Below are 19,062 nucleotides of genomic sequence, written 5' to 3'. Positions count from 1 at the left end.
AATATACAATATCATCAATAGTTGCATGCAAAAGGAACCAGATGAAGTGAACATCTCTGACCGTGGATATCAGAGCCTGTTTCGATATACCGACTTGACTTCCTCTGAACGTAACCAAAAGAACCACAATAGTTTCTTGCGCTGTGTATAAGTATCAAGTGATAGACAAAGTACAGCACCTTCCTGATATTTGAGAAGAAAAACAAACAAAGGGAGATAATATTGATTGTACTTATCGAACTGAAGATTTGATATCTTGTCTCTAACCGTTATTATTTAAATTCATAGAAATTTGTATGTAAAATATGAGCTATATTAACATTTTAACCACACCTTCAGGTTGACAATATTTACTCTTATTAGATAAATATTTCATGCAATAAATGAAGGCACCCTGCGACACGCGCCTATTTAGTTTACACTATAGACATTCGTGTGCCATTGTATAAAGCTACTATTCTAAAGGTTATTACTTAATACGATGAAGAATACGACGGAAAGAAATGCACCTTGCGACCTACCAAGGGCACACAGTGACGCTAAGTTAGGGTTTTGTTCCTTTTGTCTTTTGGTTTGCTCAAAAAAATATTATGAGAAAGAGAAAAATGTTTTGATAAGTTTTCTAGTTAATTCTTGGTGTTAAATAAAATGTATATTCTATATAATAGTTAGGGTGGATCAATGATTTTAATTTCAATGTTTTGATTCTGAGCAATTTCTAAGGTTCGTGTTAACAATCGAGCTTATTAAATTTTATTTATACATGATTCAATGTTCAAATAGAGCATTATTATTAATGTGATAAAAGTTAAAAACCTAATAGGTTTTTAAGTTTAGCGACGAAGATTTAATAGACTTTTAGAAAATATTGACTATTTAAAAACCCGTTTTATAGAATTCATTTTTTCTACATAAATTATTTTTTATTAGTATTTGCTGCCTTTAGAATAGAAACAACAGTCTGCCTCAATACCTAAACTTGTCAATTGCTATGTCTATTATAAGATGTCTATTAGAGAGTATGTCCAATCCGAAATCTTAATTAAGGGGAGGGTTAAAGATAAAATAGATACTTTGTTCAATAATTATATATTAGCACAAAAATAAATAAATACATAATACGAAACTTTTCACAGTTCATTACCACGTCGATTAAGTGAGGACATTAAACTAGTTTCAGCATTCAAATAGAACTTTTAACTATTTTCATATTTAAATATCGGTCGTGCTGTTTAAACACCTTTTTAAAATAAAAGGAATATAGCTTATGAGACAATCTGAAGATTTATTACTGTTTTACTAACGTTATGTTGAAACTTTTTGAAATATTTAAACGTTCGTGAGAACAACCATCAGTATTTCAACAGCCTTACGTTTTTGTCATCTGACCAAGGGTCATGTCCTGGTGACTTATTGTTTATGTCCAGTCATTGTTGGTAATATGAAAAGAAAAGTTTGGAATATTACCCCCATATCTTAGGCTTATCTTTAATAGACAGTCGACGAGGGGTTGGCTTTATATACTCATTGATGAATTTACAACCTGCTGTAGTATACAGCGTATTGTTATAGTTACGGAAGCTTGATGACCACTGACCGAATCTTGTCCGAAACCAATTGTGGTCAACTGTCTTCAAAGAAACTTTCAAAGAGACTTGAATCCATCCCACTGGACATGGCCAAAACAATGGCTATCAATAACAATCGAAAACAGATTCTCCTATCTGTGGTAAACTGTTATAGCTTTTTAACCTTCACTATATGGGGGTTCAATTTATTTTGAACACTTCCGAAATTTAAAATAAAAACTCTATAGGGGTAATCATTGAACCTTTTCTTCAAAAAATGTAATTAATAATTTGCAAATATAGCACATATAAGGGTGTGTTGATAAAAACGTCTTTCAGTTGTCTAAATTTGGGTAAACTTTATCATGAACGCATTCAATCGTTGTGAGAACTAGTTATTTCAGATTATCTACAGGCCAGGCACTAGTGCACCAAGATTCAATCTAGCACATTTAGAAAAAAATCGCATTGAAGTATCTTTACCACACTGCAATATTCTGGTTTCAGAAGTTGCGAGTTATACGTACCTTTCTATATATACCTCACTTCCGGTTAGCCTTACGTAACTATTTTATATAACTATAATTATAATGTAGTGGTCCGTTGTACTGGTTTGACAGAAACAGTTATAAAGAATGATTACATGTATCCATTTCACCTGGGCGGTTAAATTAAAATATGAATGCATTCGGGAAACTTTTATAAACACTTTACCTACCAATTTAACCACATAATTGCATAATTTGAAAATGTTACTTTGAAAGTATGCCTGTATACACAGCATTATTGTTGACTTGATAAAGCTTATTGTTGACTCTTCATACATCTACATTTCATAAGTTAAATTCTTTCATGTATTGTGGCTGGTTGGATAATTTTTAAATTCAACACTTGTCCTGGATAAAAGACTCTTTAATGTTCTATTTGACATCGTAGTTTGAAGATGTAAGTGTCACTCAAGTAAAGTCGATATGATAGTATAAGTATAAATAAATAGAGTAATTATAAAGCAGTATAAGAATTGTAAGTACAATGTGTACTTAGTATAATAATATGTTTTACATCATTACAATAAGAAAAGTGTGCATCATATACTTTATCCACGCGTCTAAGACTAAAGTGTTGTATCAGCAATTAAAATGAAGATTATAATTATACACGTACCATCGCCTCTGTTACACGAATTCAATTTCACAAAAACACTGAAGAGCACTACAAAATTTATCAAATAAATTTTCTTTTCAAATTTTGAAAATTTGGTCTTTGTTATAATTGGGTGTTACGGTCAGTGTTGTAAGGTATGTTTGGTTTTCATGAAAATTCTTGTCGAAATTAAGAACCCTTAACCATCTCTCAAAGAATTTATTAAATAATGTATCTCAAAAGGCACTACTTACAATGAGAAAAGTGAAAGAGTTTCTGAATAAATTTTGACACTTTCAATCTGGTCTAACCACCCATCTCCTTCACAGTTTTGTTAAGAAGAGCTATAAAACGTTTCAGATTTTGTACAAGAGTCATTCTGGTGGGTCAAGGATATAGCATATAACTTTACAACATTACTGTACATATTGTTCTAGTGCTTATCTTTGATCCACACGAGTTTTTCATAATATTAAATAAACAGTACACAATCTCGGAATTTTTGTGATGGTAAGACTTTATAATTTTTGTGAACTGCAATCTCTGTCAGTCACACCTCTGACTTACATAGACTACTGGAGGGAGACATCGTTAGAGTCAGAGCATTCAGGTTATCAAAAAATGTAATGTGAATACTGCATAAATTAGGTATCTCAAACCACACCCGACCCATTTCCATCATAATATTTCTACCTATGAGTCAAACCTATGTATAAAAAGGATGTGCATTTCCAAAGTAGTCAACCCAATATATCATGTCTTATCTTATTATTATCCAATTGTTGAGGAATTCTTGCATGATATATCTAAGAACGGTCTTTTAGAGAAAATGCGAATGATTTCTGTAGTATTCAATTTCAAGTAAGGGGTTTACATCCGTGAAAGACATGACGTTAACCATTACTACGACTTCTGACCAAATAATAGATTACTCTTACATTTCTTCTATAATTTACACCTTAGAAACTCAAATTGAAAGCTAATTTGTAGTGAACACTAGGGGTGAAATAGCGACTATAACGAGACTTGGCTTAACCCGAGGGATTAACTTTGTAACCTAGACATCTAGATGTGATATATCCTAACTTTAACAAGGTTAAATATCGTTATAGTAAACAATAGTGTAGATTTATCCCCGCAGTTCCAGCCTTTTATATTTAGTGGCACGAAAATCCTTATTTCTACCTGGGTTACCTTTGATCATTATTTAAGACTATCTCTTGTATATAAGTATGTAGGTATATCTACCATGATAAATAGGTGACATGTGTCAGTTTTTGGGCTACTTTGGTGGATTTAAGGTAAATCGTGTCAACTTTAAACTTGAAATAGTAAATTGTAGGTCCTATACGGAGTTGAAGGTATATTGTGAACTGCAGTGTTTTGATATATGGATAGCACACATAAAGCTATCTCGTTACATTATAATACATGTATGCGCTACAAATTAATCCGTGTGTCCTAAGAAGCCGGATTTTGATGTTTAATTTACGAAAATTTAATGAAATGAGCTGATATATGGGTTCAATCTGGATGGTCATGTTAACAGATCAATTCAATAGTAGAAGATTCAAAGCCAAGCCAAGAAAATTAGACAATGTGAAAAAAAACTCCTGATGAAGTCATAACTAAGTGTCATTTAGAAACTTTGGTTGTGCCATTATTCATCTTCAAGGGATTCAGTCATGCCATGAGTGAATGTGGTTGAAACGGTCTATTTTGAATATCAATTCAGTCTTTTACTACTGCCAAAGTCCACCCAGAATGACCAAAAACAGATTGACAAGAAATACGACTATTTGAATTGAAAGAACATCCAGACCCTATACATACACATGTGGGATTATAATAGTTCTATACGACCCGCTTTCTTTCGGAGCCAGAAATTAATAAGCGCAATTAGCAACACAAACTCACCTTCTGAACCGTTAACATTCACAGACTGCTGACAAATCTCTGAAAAGAAGAAAAAAACTTTTGAAAGAAGAATCAATGCTAGAAGGAAAGTTCATTGTCTAATGTGACAGGGTATCCATTCTAGCCATTCCTTATTTACAATCCATTCCAGAATTCCACCCTCTTTTGAAATATTGAATTAATATTCAGACCATATTTTTCATTTAAAAGACCATATAATATTTGTTGTAGTTTTGATCCGATTGTCAATGTGGTACACAGAAACTTTCTGACCATGTCAGTTGTAAGCCTTTACAGTGGAAAAATCAATATTATAAATTGAATGGAATAGAATAAGAGTTCTTAATAATGCTTCAATATAGAAATATACTAACATTTTATTCTTTATTGGATTATTGCCCTTGGCTTATTCAGAATAACAAACATGAAGACAAAACTAAACACCGCCATTAGATTCAAACAACGTAAATGTTTTGCACGTGCCTATTATCATGTTAACTAAAGACAGTTGAAGCCCCTAGGGGGAGAAATAAAAAGGAAACAAAATGTAGCCCCTGTTGTTTTCCCATCCCTTCTTCATCTTTACAAAAAATATATGTTTACTTCAAAAAAAAAGAAACGGAAAAAAATGTGAACAATCGGTCGGCACATCAAAGAGTTAAATTGTAGAGATATATAATTGTTAAAGATTGGGTGATTTGTTATAGTTTGATAGGATAGTTATTTTCTAGCAGGTTTCTCTCTCTATTCTATTGTTAACCTGTATATAGATATACAAAATAGTCATATCAATATTTTAAATCTAGTCTAGTTTCTAGATATCAAACTATACTCATACTTATTATTTCTTTTTCTCAATGCTACAAAGAAATTCAAACAATAGACGATATGATATTGTTTAATGTAATAAAGACCAACATGGATCATACAGGGTCGAGAAATTTTGAAAAAATTGAAACCCAGAAGATAGTCATCTGTGTTATATTCTGAACTTTGATAAAGATACGAGTCCCTCTCATTAGTTCTCATATACAATACTTATTCAAGTTATTGTTATTTATTATAATTTATATTGTTCAGATAAATATGTGAACAGTTCACATCACTGAACACCAATTTGACTGTTAAAAAAATCATAATTTCAAACAATTGGTAAAATTTAAATGAATACCTAAACATGGAGATTTTATTTATTAACTATTTGACCAATTTATCATCTGACCTCCAAATATAAACCATGGGAATAGAATGGTGTTTTACGACTATTTCTATGGGAAAGTTATGCTCGGGTAGTAAATGAGCTCTGATATTTGAAAAATATCTCCCTCAGAATCCCTAATTGTTCCCAATCAGTGTACCCATTATGCTTTTACTGTAAAGGTTAATCAGAGGAATCTGTGAATAGATCCTCAAGCAGTTTTACCCAGATTAGTAGCAGGAATGAAGAACCTAAAACTACATTCCATATCCTTTTTCAGAGAATTTCAACAGCAGATCTGAACAGTAAAGTCACAACTTAGTATCATAGTCGTGTCACTATAATCTGTAAAGGTTTCAGTCATCGTAATATCGTAATATATTAATCCAGCGTTACACTACTAAGTTCGTCCATGATGTTCAAACCCAGATCACAAAAAAGAAGATAATCAATTTCAATAATATATCTCAACTGTAATAGTTTGATACAGTCATATGAGAAAATATATGAAGTTCTCTTTATTAGCCTGATCTTGAACAGAAAAGACGAATCTTTAACTCCTTTTCATATCAATTTCAAAAGCAGACTCGAATAGTTCAGAACAATCTTTCATAATGTTGGTGCTAATTTAGAATAAGAGGGTTGACAAATGATTTCAGAATAAAGTAAATATACTGTAGACGTATACTATTATTGACGAGATCAAGTGAATGATACAGGCATCAAATACGCACGTGGTTTAGGTTATGGTCAGAGCAACGATATCAACCTTAAACCTTTCAATAAGTCAAAAGAGGAGTAAATTGATTAATCACTGTTGAGATATAAAAGTGACCAGATAATCTGAAACATTATCTTAATCTGGTTTAAGATATTTGTTATTTCTAGGTAAAAAGATAACAGATTTAAACTTTACTTGAACCAAAAGTCTAGACAACTCTTTTACCTCCATTCATTGCAACCATCTTCTAATGACTTTCTTTTTTTACAAGATCAATTTATTTTCTATAGTGCTCTCTATCACCTTAGCTAAATACTTCTAGATAGAACACGTGACTTTTCATCTAAAACTGATCAAAGATCAAAGTAAAGGGAGAAGAAAAGAGAAATTATGAATTAATAACTGCCCAGCAAGAGTTGAAGAGACTCTATAAATTGACTGTATGACCACGTTCAACTTTACATATGATTCGTAAACATTTCAATAGAAATATGATTAAAACCTGATTATCAAAAGTCTTTTATCAAGTATTAGCGCTGCGTCTTAGTTGAAATCTGACCGTGACAAATCGTATCGCTTTCTCATTGATTTTTAAAGTCTCTTTTGTTCTCCACTTCATTGACTGAAACGTTTGAATGGGTTTTCAGTGCACTCCATTTGCGCCAAAATTTATTTAATAGAGCTACGAGGATTTGAATGAAATTTAAGTAGTGAGTCCAATTCTAATGTAGGCCCGTTGAACACTTACCATCAATACTGTCATATAGCCTAAACAAAGTCGAGAAAAAGGTAAAAAGTTATATACTAACCTATGAACAGTAAACAAAACTTGATAAAAGATAATTCAGAAATAACTGAAAGAAAGTTCTACGTTCCGGAAATATTTCCTTTTTTAAAAAGAAGAGTACATGTATAACACATAGTGATCATATAAAATTATACAATTTCCAAACTAATAAATTACAAATCGTGATTATTTACCCCAAATTACTATTCAGATATCGTATTCTTTAAACATTAAATAGTATTGTTCATCTGATAATTCTATTGCAAGTTGCAAGATTTTCAGTATGATAACATCAGATCGGATTTTTCTCGGAAACTTTTCAATTTGTACTCGATCTTTCAATTAAATTTGAATTCATTATTCGATTTTTAAAATCCCTTTTCTTGACCTTTAGTAAGTTGACAATTTCAATTTCTTGACATTGAATATGTACATAGTTAAAGCTTTCGATTGTTCAGAGAAGGTGTTTGTTTTCAAACCAAATTAATACCAAGATTATCAAGAAAGGTACATAGATCCACAAGATTTAAATCACGAAGCACGCTTTAACTTAATCTGGACACTCAATTTACCTTAATGTGAACAGGTTTAATTCTGTGACCTTACATTGAGGTATAGATTAAGATCTCTGAAATCTGCTTCAGTTGCAATGGACATGGTTTCATCAATTTCAGTTTTTTATTCTGTAAATGGTTCTTATTTCAAAGAACATTATGTGTACCCACGTGTTAATGAATGTATTCTCAAATTATTATTCTCCCTATACATATTTTATGAATATTAGCCATTTATTTGCCAATTAAACGATCAAAAGAAGTACAAGTCAATGGTCGTGCATTGATTTAATGTGGGCGACACGTGTAGGTATTTTGTACTAATTGAAATGTTTTATTACTATTTTATAGATGTTGTTTTCCAGTGCTGATTTAATTAATAAATGGGAATGAATGAAAAAGAGTCATGCTATTTTAATTTTATCAATATTTATGTTTTTAATATTTTTCGTTTGACAAGGTTCCCAACGCACTATATTTTTATATTGACATTTTCTTTAGTCCCGAGCATTTCTTTTTTTAAAAAAAAACTTCCAGCTTTATAGTGACATTTTTAATTGTCAAATACAAGGTGGCATAGAAATGGATTTTCAAGTAAGACTTTCTGGTTCCCATGAACATGTTAATTCCAATTTATTAAAATTAATTTGCTTATCGCATGTTCTAAAAAACAAGGTACTTTCTTTTTTGTTGATTAATCTCGTCATCTACAACGGCGGTAAATTGTATTAATTGAAAAACTTTGAATTTTTTTGTTTACCCCTTTTTTTAATTATACATGTCATAATGACAATCAAGCCTTTCCCTCTTTTTTAGAAAAAAATTGGTGATCATATTCATGATTTCATGACACACAAGTGAATAGGAAGTTGTCAATTATATTTGAAATGAACAATAGTCAATAATAATAGAAATTGATAACGATCTCTTAGATTATTTTTAATACTTTCGTCAATCAATTAATTGGTGATATGATGTATAGGTATTTCAACCATCTCATCTTTAAACATCTGCAACCAATTAAATATGACTTGCCGAGATTTTATTTTGACTTCTGCAAACCTGGTGGATATTGATGGGTCACGCTCTACTATAATTTTCCGTGTCAAATTTATTTACTCAAATCATCGTTGACGTTTCCAAGTCACAGAATCATCGATAAATTGACAGTTGATAGGTAGATGACAGTTGTCATAATTTTCCAAACATTTCACTGTGCTGTCATGGAATGCACGCTATATCATAGACCCTAGCACCTGTTAGCAAGCATATTTCATATTTATAATGGAATATATCACACAATCGGTGCGAGTTTCTAACGCCGATTCTGCTGTCATTGATCAGTGAGAAACTGGAGAGAACCATTGTCACATGTGAGTGCTAGCCATATTCAATGACTTGAGAACAATGAAACCAAATGCTATTTTTCACCTGATTAAAGACTCTTAACACTTTGTTTTGTTCTTACGCCAAACGGTGATGTACTGAGCATTGTGATGACATAGAAAATTGAAAGGTGTTCATGTCGTTAATATTTTGATGTGATTTCGGCAGTAAAATTGTAATAATGAGACGATGTGTCGAATTGTACAATATAATCAAACTACGCCCATTCTTCTATCCAAACAACTGCACAGATGTTGACAAAGGTTACAAATTTTTGACCTTATGACGAATTAGCCATATAATCGAATAGTGATGCATCTTGAAGAAGACATCGGCATTGCTTTGATTTTATTCAGTTCATTTACGTTAATGATCGAATTTCTCATAATTTACGTTATGCATTTGGCAAAATATGTCCTAATTTTACTCAAAGAAGATTCTGTTATGTCGTTTAACGAGAAATAGAGAAGGTCTTCAATAAATTCAAGATATTGTTCAAAAATTAATTCTGTTTTTTTTAAGCTGAGTAGAAAGCTACTGCATGGATTTACTTTTTTCCGATACATATAGATATCATTCTGTTTCCAATAATCAGTTCCGTCTCTCAGTTCTAATGGCAGACAGACCTGCAATGTCACGGGAAACATTGAGAATGGTAAATAGATAACAATTTCAGAAAATCCGCTTATATAAGTGTATCCATACACGAGAATGTCTTCGTTCCGATGTTCGTTGACCAGAAGCTGATCACCCATATAACAGGATTAAAATTGATGGATTCCCTACTAATATACCCACACGGTCTTTCCTTCCCGGATATCTGATGCCCAGTACAAGATGTCACATACATGCCGTCAGAAATTTAAATTCATTGAATTTTGAATATGCACAAAGGATAATGCATCAGAAATTCGATAAATAAAGTCCATGAAACGAGCGTCTAAACATCAACCTAAACATCAACGATGCACTCACTATTCAGGGATCCTTAAAAGCAGCGAACGTCGCCATTGAAACAAGAAAATGTTACGGTCTTGATTGTCATTGAGGTCAAATGTTAATGGTTCTGGCATTTATATGGAAAATGAATTTTTATGCGAATATTATCAAAGAATATTTTTGAAATATAGTTATAATTAAATTAAAGGACCTTTACTTGTCCATCACTTGTCGTCATAACTGTCCAGAATGACGCTTTATATTATAATTAGTGCTGACAAGTTTTTGTGATATATATCACTAGAAATATTTCTCCATCTTATTGCCAGCTTATAAGGATGAAGAAAGCAAAACTTGTTTTTTTAGCAAAGCATGAGTAGGCCCTATGCTTAGTGCACTCCATCGATGGTTTGAATGCCTAAAAAATGGTGTCCCTAGCGATCTCACTGTAAGTAATGTAAATATGATCATTTCTGTCCATATTTTTACCTGAACTCAACTTTCTCTTCCAAGACATCTTGTGAGGGGTAAATACCCAGTAAATGATGGTAACCGTATAAATACAGCTTTATGTAGATGCAGTTTATACACGTCGTTTTATTGTACATATAGATCTGTTTATATTTTATAGCAGTTGTTTTCAACTGGTGCAAATAATTTAAAGAGTGCTCAGAGACAATGTTAGCCAAGCCAAAGACCGTGTATAGTGTAGTCATAAGAAATGTATTTTTATGTTGTAGTTGGATAGTTTTATTAACGCCCATGATATATACAAAAATGTCCCCGCTTGGGGCAAATCCCCGTGGTTGAAAACCTATGGTTTATAGTCTATGCTTTATCACAGCTCGTGATTAGGCTCTAGTTACTGTAAAGTTACCAATAGTATTTAGTAAATCTTTCTGATAAACTATAGATAACACTATACACAAACTCGCGATATATTCTGTTGATTGAAGGATTATAGGGGATATTAGATTGCAAAAACTCTCTTTAACACAAATACAACTGAGCAGCTCTTTCTTTGTCTTCCGTCTTGATGCATCATTTATGTGGAGAGGTCTGGACTTAGAGAACTTGAAGACGATATTTACCTCTAGGGTGGCATGTTTTAGTTGGAGAGTTAAACTAACAAACACCAAAGACTTTTAATATGCGGTGATTATTTAGTCGAGACAGTTATCCTTTCTAGTCATAAATAAAACATGCATTGCTATCATATCAGTGTTATTGAATCAGTGATGATGGTAGATTCGTTCCTTTCATTTATGATTTTGGTATAGATTTTTGGACAACACATCTGGCCAATCCAGCTGTAAAATCCAATTGATTATTTTGGGGGACCAGTACTCTACACAGAAAACATTTATTCCAACCCGGGACACCTAGCTCTATCATTCATTCCCATCTTGTATGATTCAGGACTGCTATCAGCTTCATGTACTTTGTCACATGGATTTCAGATCCAGGTATAATGTAATGTAATGAAATAGGCAGCTTTCAACGGAGGAATATTATTTGTAAAGTTGTACACAAGTTTAACAACTTATGGTTATGGCAAGGTGCACTAAATTAAATTTTCTAATTACAAATACATCATTATGTGACATTGAGAAGGAAGAAGGTGTATTTTATCGACACACAAGAAAATAAAAAGTTACATGGTATGAATGTCAAGAAAAATATTGATACGATCTAGATACAGGAACAATGAATATAACAGTGTCAAGTTATAAAATACTAACAATTGTCAACAATATTCATGATGTCATTCACTATGCTGTGAAATTACACCATAATATCGCTCGTTAAGATGACCTACGTAACCAACCAAATCACATCACGGCGCCAAATCATAGATCCCACCAGATTGTGCAAGGCGTTCTCATTCACGTCATACAGATTAAATTAATGAAGGAGAGCTGTATGCGACACTTATGGAATATGATATAGACCTCTTTCTTGCTGATATATCGATTTCGGAGTGACACCAAAAAACGGTAAAAATTATAAAACTGTTTCTCCAATTATCAAGTAATCTCTTTTAGAGCTAACAATTTTCTCACATGCAAACACAAAATATTGTACACCACTGTTACCACATTACAATCAGTGATTTCACATCTGAAGAGTGTTTTCTCTCAGAACTAGTCTAGTTTTAAGGGAGATAACTCCATTTTGCTAGAATATGGCTTTAGAATTTTCGCGCTCTTCAAAACATGAATTTTACACACACTGCTCACTAAAATTGTTTATAATTAAATTCTACGTGAGGTAAAATCTACTAACCTAGCAAAAGCCTTTAAAACTTCTTTTTTACTTTGAGTTCCTGGGAGTTAAACCAATGTCTAAGTCCACAACAAGTTACTCATGCATGCATCCAACATGGAGCAATACCAAAAGGAAAATATAGATGTGTCAACAGTAACACTTGAACCATGTAAAATTTTTCTACATAAATTATAAAGGTAAAGCACAAAGCATTTAATATTTTATACTACCTACTGTCGTTAAGATGAATGGATTGTAGAGTAACATTGTAAAGATTGTGTTATTTGAGAAGATAAAAAATGTTGTGAATCGACCAAATACCCACCACAAAGGTTTGTTCACACTCAATATGACGAGTCTAGGGTGATGAATGAAAGGCTAGACTGTGGGTATTAAATGAGAACTGTCTTATCTATTACATCATGAAACACTTCGATTGTTCAAAAAATCCTTTCGTATTTTTCAGTGCGTCTGTTGGGGAGTTTTTTATAAGGTAGATACCTGCAGACAGGTTTTATAGTCCTCTTTTACTGCTATATATACTAGTCATTTCTATAACTACAGCTCTCTTTACATTTCCTTTCTTTTTCTTATCACAATTCAGTTTTTGAATTAGCACGCCAAAAATATAGATTTAACACCCGATATATCACAAAGCAAAATGATGGTTCAAAGCTCTATTGAAAATGGTGACTGTCATAAAAAGATTCACTATAATTTGTAAGAAAAAGGGCTATTCACACAGTTTGTCAGACTTGTTGTTTAAAATATTTTTATACAGTAAAGTCGTCATATTCATTCGAGCTTGATTAAGGTGTTACTCAATTGTATATAACGACAATCTCCAAATATATCAAGCGTAAATTGGTTATCTAGAGAGCGTGTAATAATTTTACGATGTGCATGTGACTATCTGCACTGGATAACCATTGCTTTGATTCACAGAAACAGTTGCATTTTCTTTCAGATAGATTATACTCTCCAATTATTGCTAAGGATTGATCATTTAAATACCTTAACATGGTGTGCGTTTTAATGTAACTTAAGCGCATTGGGTATGATTGTATACAATAGCGCATGCACACGACGAGCCTATGAGAGCCTATGTCCGGGCTATATTTGTGTAATATAAGGTGCATCGTAAGTTGGTAAAACATCTAACAGTAAATATTTTATAATTTATTCAAATATTTTATATTTGATTTCAAAAATATAATAATATAAGAAAATAAACTGATATACATAATAAACAATAAAATATTTGTATATTCAGTAATAAGTAATATAAATTATTGGCAGTAATAATATCATTAATAACAATAAACGATACAATATCGCTTGCATATATACAAAAATATACAAATATATTAACAATAAGCACTATAAAAATACGTTTCAGGAATGTTACACTGTGAAAGAATGTGTATGAAACTATAAACTCTTTATAAAAATGTCTTTATAGAGTTTCTTACTTCAATGGCAGTAAGATAAAAATATAAATGATTTCTTGGGAAGATTGGGAATGAAAGGTAAATATTATATAAAATATTATGTTAAGGCAGTTTTGGTATTTGACAACAATACTCTGGATGGACTAGGTGATGACATATTTATATCAAATTATTATTTTTATTTCATGACATCACACTGACTAGTGTTCAAAACTTTCAAAACAACTCGTCTTTCTTTTATTACATTGAATTTAAATCAAATTCGAATGGACTAAACATTATACTTGTGTGTCGCTCGGAGGCTTCTTCCGCCCACTCTTCTAGGCTGAACGGTCATCTGGCGGTCATCTCTATATTGACAGGGGCTAGCACAGTTGGGTGGCTTTCACTGTCAATTCAATACATCTCCAACCTCTAAATTCTCTTCTCAATAGTGACCATGTTTAAAACAGTTCATTCAATATACCACGTAGATATGATTTGAGTATAGCTAGCTATAGTCCATAGTATTAACTAACGGAAGGGGCGTTCATAGAATTCATATATAAATCTGAAAAGATAAGAATGAATTGAAACTATAAAATAAATCAGATTGAGAAAAGTAAATATAAATATTATTATAATAATAAATCAAATACGTTCAGACTATATTCCCCTTCAAATATTTTACGATTTTAGTTAATGTCGGCGTGCAGTATTCAACTATTATAAATGTTTGGGAATAGAGCAGGTGAAATCAATACTGATATCCTCAAATCTTTTCTAATTTATTTGAATTTTTATAAAAGGTTACCACTCAGCTATTTGTATTTTGATTCAATGGCACACGTGTTCGATTCCCCTTTATTGTAACAAAGTTTGACAAATGTTCTTCAATGTAAACAATTCCCACAGTCTCAAAGACAACACTAAGATTCTTTGACAATGTGTTTTGTGAGTGGTGCGATAATAAATAATACAATTTAAGTTAACTAAACCTACCTTGAGTAAAATTTGTGGTATAAATATCGTTGTTAATCCATAAACTTAATAAATCTTCATCCAAGGAACTACTCAATGAGTCGTAAGAAGCATCTGATGACGATGATGGTGTTGGTGAATGCATACTGGAATCTTGTACCGGAGATGTCATTGGTGCTACTAAGTTCTGGAATGCTGTTTCTGTTGTAACTGGTGAATGGATCATTTCAGGCGAAGCACTGGAACATTCTGTATCGCTGTATACAGTTTGATTGGTATCGGTAAAACAGGACTCATCCTCTTGCAGCATCTGTTGTAAAAGTTTGATATATTCAACAGCTCTCCTCAATGTTTCAACTTTGCTCAGTTTTTTGTTTTTCTTGATACATGGCACATGTTCTCTAAGAATCTCAAAACCATTATTGACTTGTTTAACTCGATTTCTCTCTCGTTCGTTTCTTCTCGACACTGCTCCAACCTTTGGTGCATTGTATCCCATTTGCTTAACGAAGTCGATCTTTCTTTTACATCTCAACAGTTCCTTATCATCACCTCCTGATGTTTTTGGTCTTAAAGCTTGAACTTGTTGTGCAACCGTGGTTGCTTTTAAGACGATACATGGTCCTGTCACTATCATTCCATTTGTATTAGAAACAGGTATGGCTTGTAGAGGAACACAATTTACAGAAGATGTCATCTTGCTGCTTCACTTCTTGCACGCTTTTACAAAATATTAGGTACGTTGTTCGGCTCGTGTCTGGCGTGTGAGTTGTCTGCACGGCAGTATATGTTCTGACGCGTTCTAGGCTCGTGTCTTCGATGTTGACGTTCGACAGATCGAATGGCGTTCTCACTATTCAAGGGATTTTATAGGGCCCAGCCCACAATTTAGACTCCGCCTAGTGTTATAAACATAAAGGTTGACAAGCCGTCCATCAAACCTTGGCTCGTGTGGGCTACGCGTGCTGCATTTATCAACTTTTAAAAACCACAAACGACCTGCATCTTGAAATTAAAACTGCTTAAGGTTAAATAATATTAATAATAAATTTATACATAATATTCGATTACTAAAATCAATTCCAACCGTTAAAAAATATCGTATTAGGCAAAAATTCAAAGTTATTTTTTTGTACATGTAAGAAATGTTAAAGGTGCTGACACGCGTTGTTTATCGCAGTTATTTTCATATATAAGAAGGAATTAACAACTATTTTTAGTAATGTTTCTATAAAAATTCAAACACTGATTCGCTACATTTAAAAATAGCCGGTAAATTTTAAAAACACTGATCTATATTTAGTACCTTGATAGTCATTAAATTCCTGATTTTCACAAGTTTCAATCGAGCATTTCATACGCTTTCTGTGGCATATGATGCGAGAGTGCATTGCACCAACTTCTGTTAAAGATCAAACAAATAGCATCGCGTTATTTGTTCAATATTTTCACCGAGGCTTGTCAGTTAAATCTTAATATCTTTAGATTTTTTTTTAATTACAAAACGTTTCTTTGTATTTGTACACTGAGTACCGCCGAGTATGACAATTATTACATTTATTTCAAATTCTAGTATATTAAATGAAGCTTGAAGTAATAAAGAATATTAGAAAACTAAACATTATTAATAAATGATTGATTCCGCCGTTGAAGTTTAATACATTTCGTCATCACCTGCACTAGGAAAATAGTCAAAATGCAGCTAAATTTAATAAAAGGACGAGTTTGAAGAACATCTTATTCAAACGGCTATACATTGAAATTGAAGAAAAAACCAGGGCTATAGAATGTTGAAAATAACTGGTTAGTTACATTCGACCTAAATATCCCACCGTAACTGTCTATCCCAGTGATATGCTTTTTTATAAAATTCTATGTCATTATACTTGATAATAACACAGTCTTGTTTTGGGGGATGAAAACATAACACCTGCCTTGGGTAACGGGCCATTACCAAAAGGTTGGATATAATTACTTTTCTTATAAAATAAGTTGAATAAGGACCCGATAGACACTATCTTATTCATTAATACAATGGTATAACAGGCGCTGAAATATCAAACTAGGTTTTATTTTTTCAAATTAAACTCAATCACATCTGAAGATAATGACATTATTGTTCATTTGCCAAATCCTCGTTCTTTTTCGGAATTGTGGGTATCTTTTTTGTTCTAAGCTTCTTTTTCCCAAATAGACGAATTAAACGTAAGGGGTTAAAAGTGTCCAAGCAAAAAAGCGGGTTAGCGACCACAAGCTTTATCTCCTGTTGTATGGCAAACTATCATTGATATAAGGCAGACATCCAGATCAAGAATAGTGATCAAAGTTTTTGATAGTTTATCAAATATATCACTCATATTTTTACATAATAATAAATGTAAGCACGCGTGCCGGTGAATCTATTACGAATATTACAACAAAAGTAAAGTTTCATTCAAACTCATATAAGCTGGTTTCACGTTCTGCTCCAGTGTTTTTAACACCCTCAGTGATATATGTTTGTGTTAGCAGACCCTGGCAGTGATTTCAATCTCTTTGATCAAATCCGAAAAAAGTCATCCTGCGGCACATCTATGTCAAATATGTTTAAATATTGCCTGTAGCAAGAAAAGACACGTTATTAATATCTTACACGATGTAAAGTGTGCACACCAAGGCACGCGTACAGGTTCATATCCAATAAAATTGTAACTTATTGCGTAAGTTTAAAAAAAATTTCTATGGCGTTGTTGACGTGCGGTTTAAACTCATTTTTGGTGAAACATAAACATATATGGCTCAAGTATAGTCAGCTTACAAAAGTGAAAATCGCTATTTTCATAATAAGCAAAAATCTTAAATATTTAATAACGGACATACCCATCCTAAACGTATCTATATTATTAGCATGATATCTTTTTCAACAAGGATGTCGTCAACAAGGATGTCGAGTTACTCGCGTGCGACACGGGAAGATTTAATGAGATACATGTATTGTTAGCTAGGAGAGATAGTAAAATATTGGTGTAATATTTACGTTGGTAGGATTTGCTGTCTACCTTAAGATTAATTTTTTTGATAATAAACTCCGAGTATATTTTATAGTTAAATAGAAATAGAAGAAGGTATTACGAGTACAGTCAGTATCTAGAGCTGTCGGATAGTCAGTATTTAGAGCTGTCGTGAAGTCGGTCTCCAGAGCTACCAGATAGTCAGTATTTAGATCTGTCGTAAAGTCGGTCTCTAGAGCTACCAGATAGTCAGTATTTAGAGCTTCCATAAAGTTGGTATCCAGAGCTGCCGCATAGCTAGTATCTAGATCTGTCGTATATCTAAAACTACTAGATAGTCGTATCTAGATCTGTGATATAGTCAGCAGAGCTATCGTATAGTCACTGAACTTCCTTGTCAGCATCTAGAGCTGTGGTATAGTCAGTATCTAGATCTGTGGTATAGTCAGTAAAGCTACCTGATAGTCAGATTGTAGAGATGCCAAAAAGTTAGTGTCTAGGTAGATCCTCTCGTCAGTATGAAAGTCTTATCTATAGGATATAAAGAAGTATCTAAATATATTTTTTATTATAAGAATATTTCCCGCAGAACTTGAGAGCTACTGGATTTTCAACGGCTGTGATAATTTTCACATTTTCATGTTCTACTTTCTGACAAAAATATTTCAAGGACGTCAAATGTTATGTATTGCAAAATACCATTGGTTGCCTTAACTTCAAAACATCTACTCGCAGAATTTGTTAATTATTTGTACAAAGTCACCGGCGAAGAGTTGAATAAAAGAACGACAACGTCCGGCTTTGGTCAAGCACATGTGGTCATTTGGGCGTGTCAGAGGTTGCTTTTCACTTAAACCAGTATCATGAATTAAAATTTGTGTTTACCTTTCCGCTCAATACAACATCAAACAGAAACCGTTGATAATAAAATGTAATATTAAGAGGATTATTTTCATTGGTCATCATCAAAATTATAATAATCATATCACTTTCTTTTTATAACTTATTAATTATTGGCAGTCAAAAATAAAGCTTTTATATTTTCCTGTTCATTGTGAAATATCACACATCTAAAAAGGAGTTCTAGTCTGAACTTTGTAGGGTTATTTGGTAGAGGAAATCACACACACGATGCGATCATTTTGTTACGGCATCACTGACTTAAATAGGCATCTTACTG

General features: G+C 32.5%; 1 protein-coding gene across 1 annotated transcript; it reads right to left on the bottom strand.

Moving 5' to 3' along the window:
• Window positions 1-15,181: 15,181 nt before the first annotated feature.
• Window positions 15,182-15,433, bottom strand: LOTGIDRAFT_79697 (hypothetical protein; the record flags this gene model as incomplete). Its single annotated transcript, XM_009066793.1, has 1 exon — window positions 15,182-15,433. A coding segment is annotated over one exon (252 nt), but the record flags the coding sequence as incomplete, so codon positions are not given.
• Between the last annotated feature and the right edge of the window lie 3,629 nt (window positions 15,434-19,062).

This window comes from Lottia gigantea (assembly GCF_000327385.1).
Source record: "Lottia gigantea unplaced genomic scaffold LOTGIsca_8, whole genome shotgun sequence".
NCBI classification, from domain to species: Eukaryota; Metazoa; Mollusca; class Gastropoda; family Lottiidae; genus Lottia; species Lottia gigantea.
Note: the sequence above shows the minus strand (reverse complement) of the source record. Positions and strands in the feature narration are given on the sequence as shown.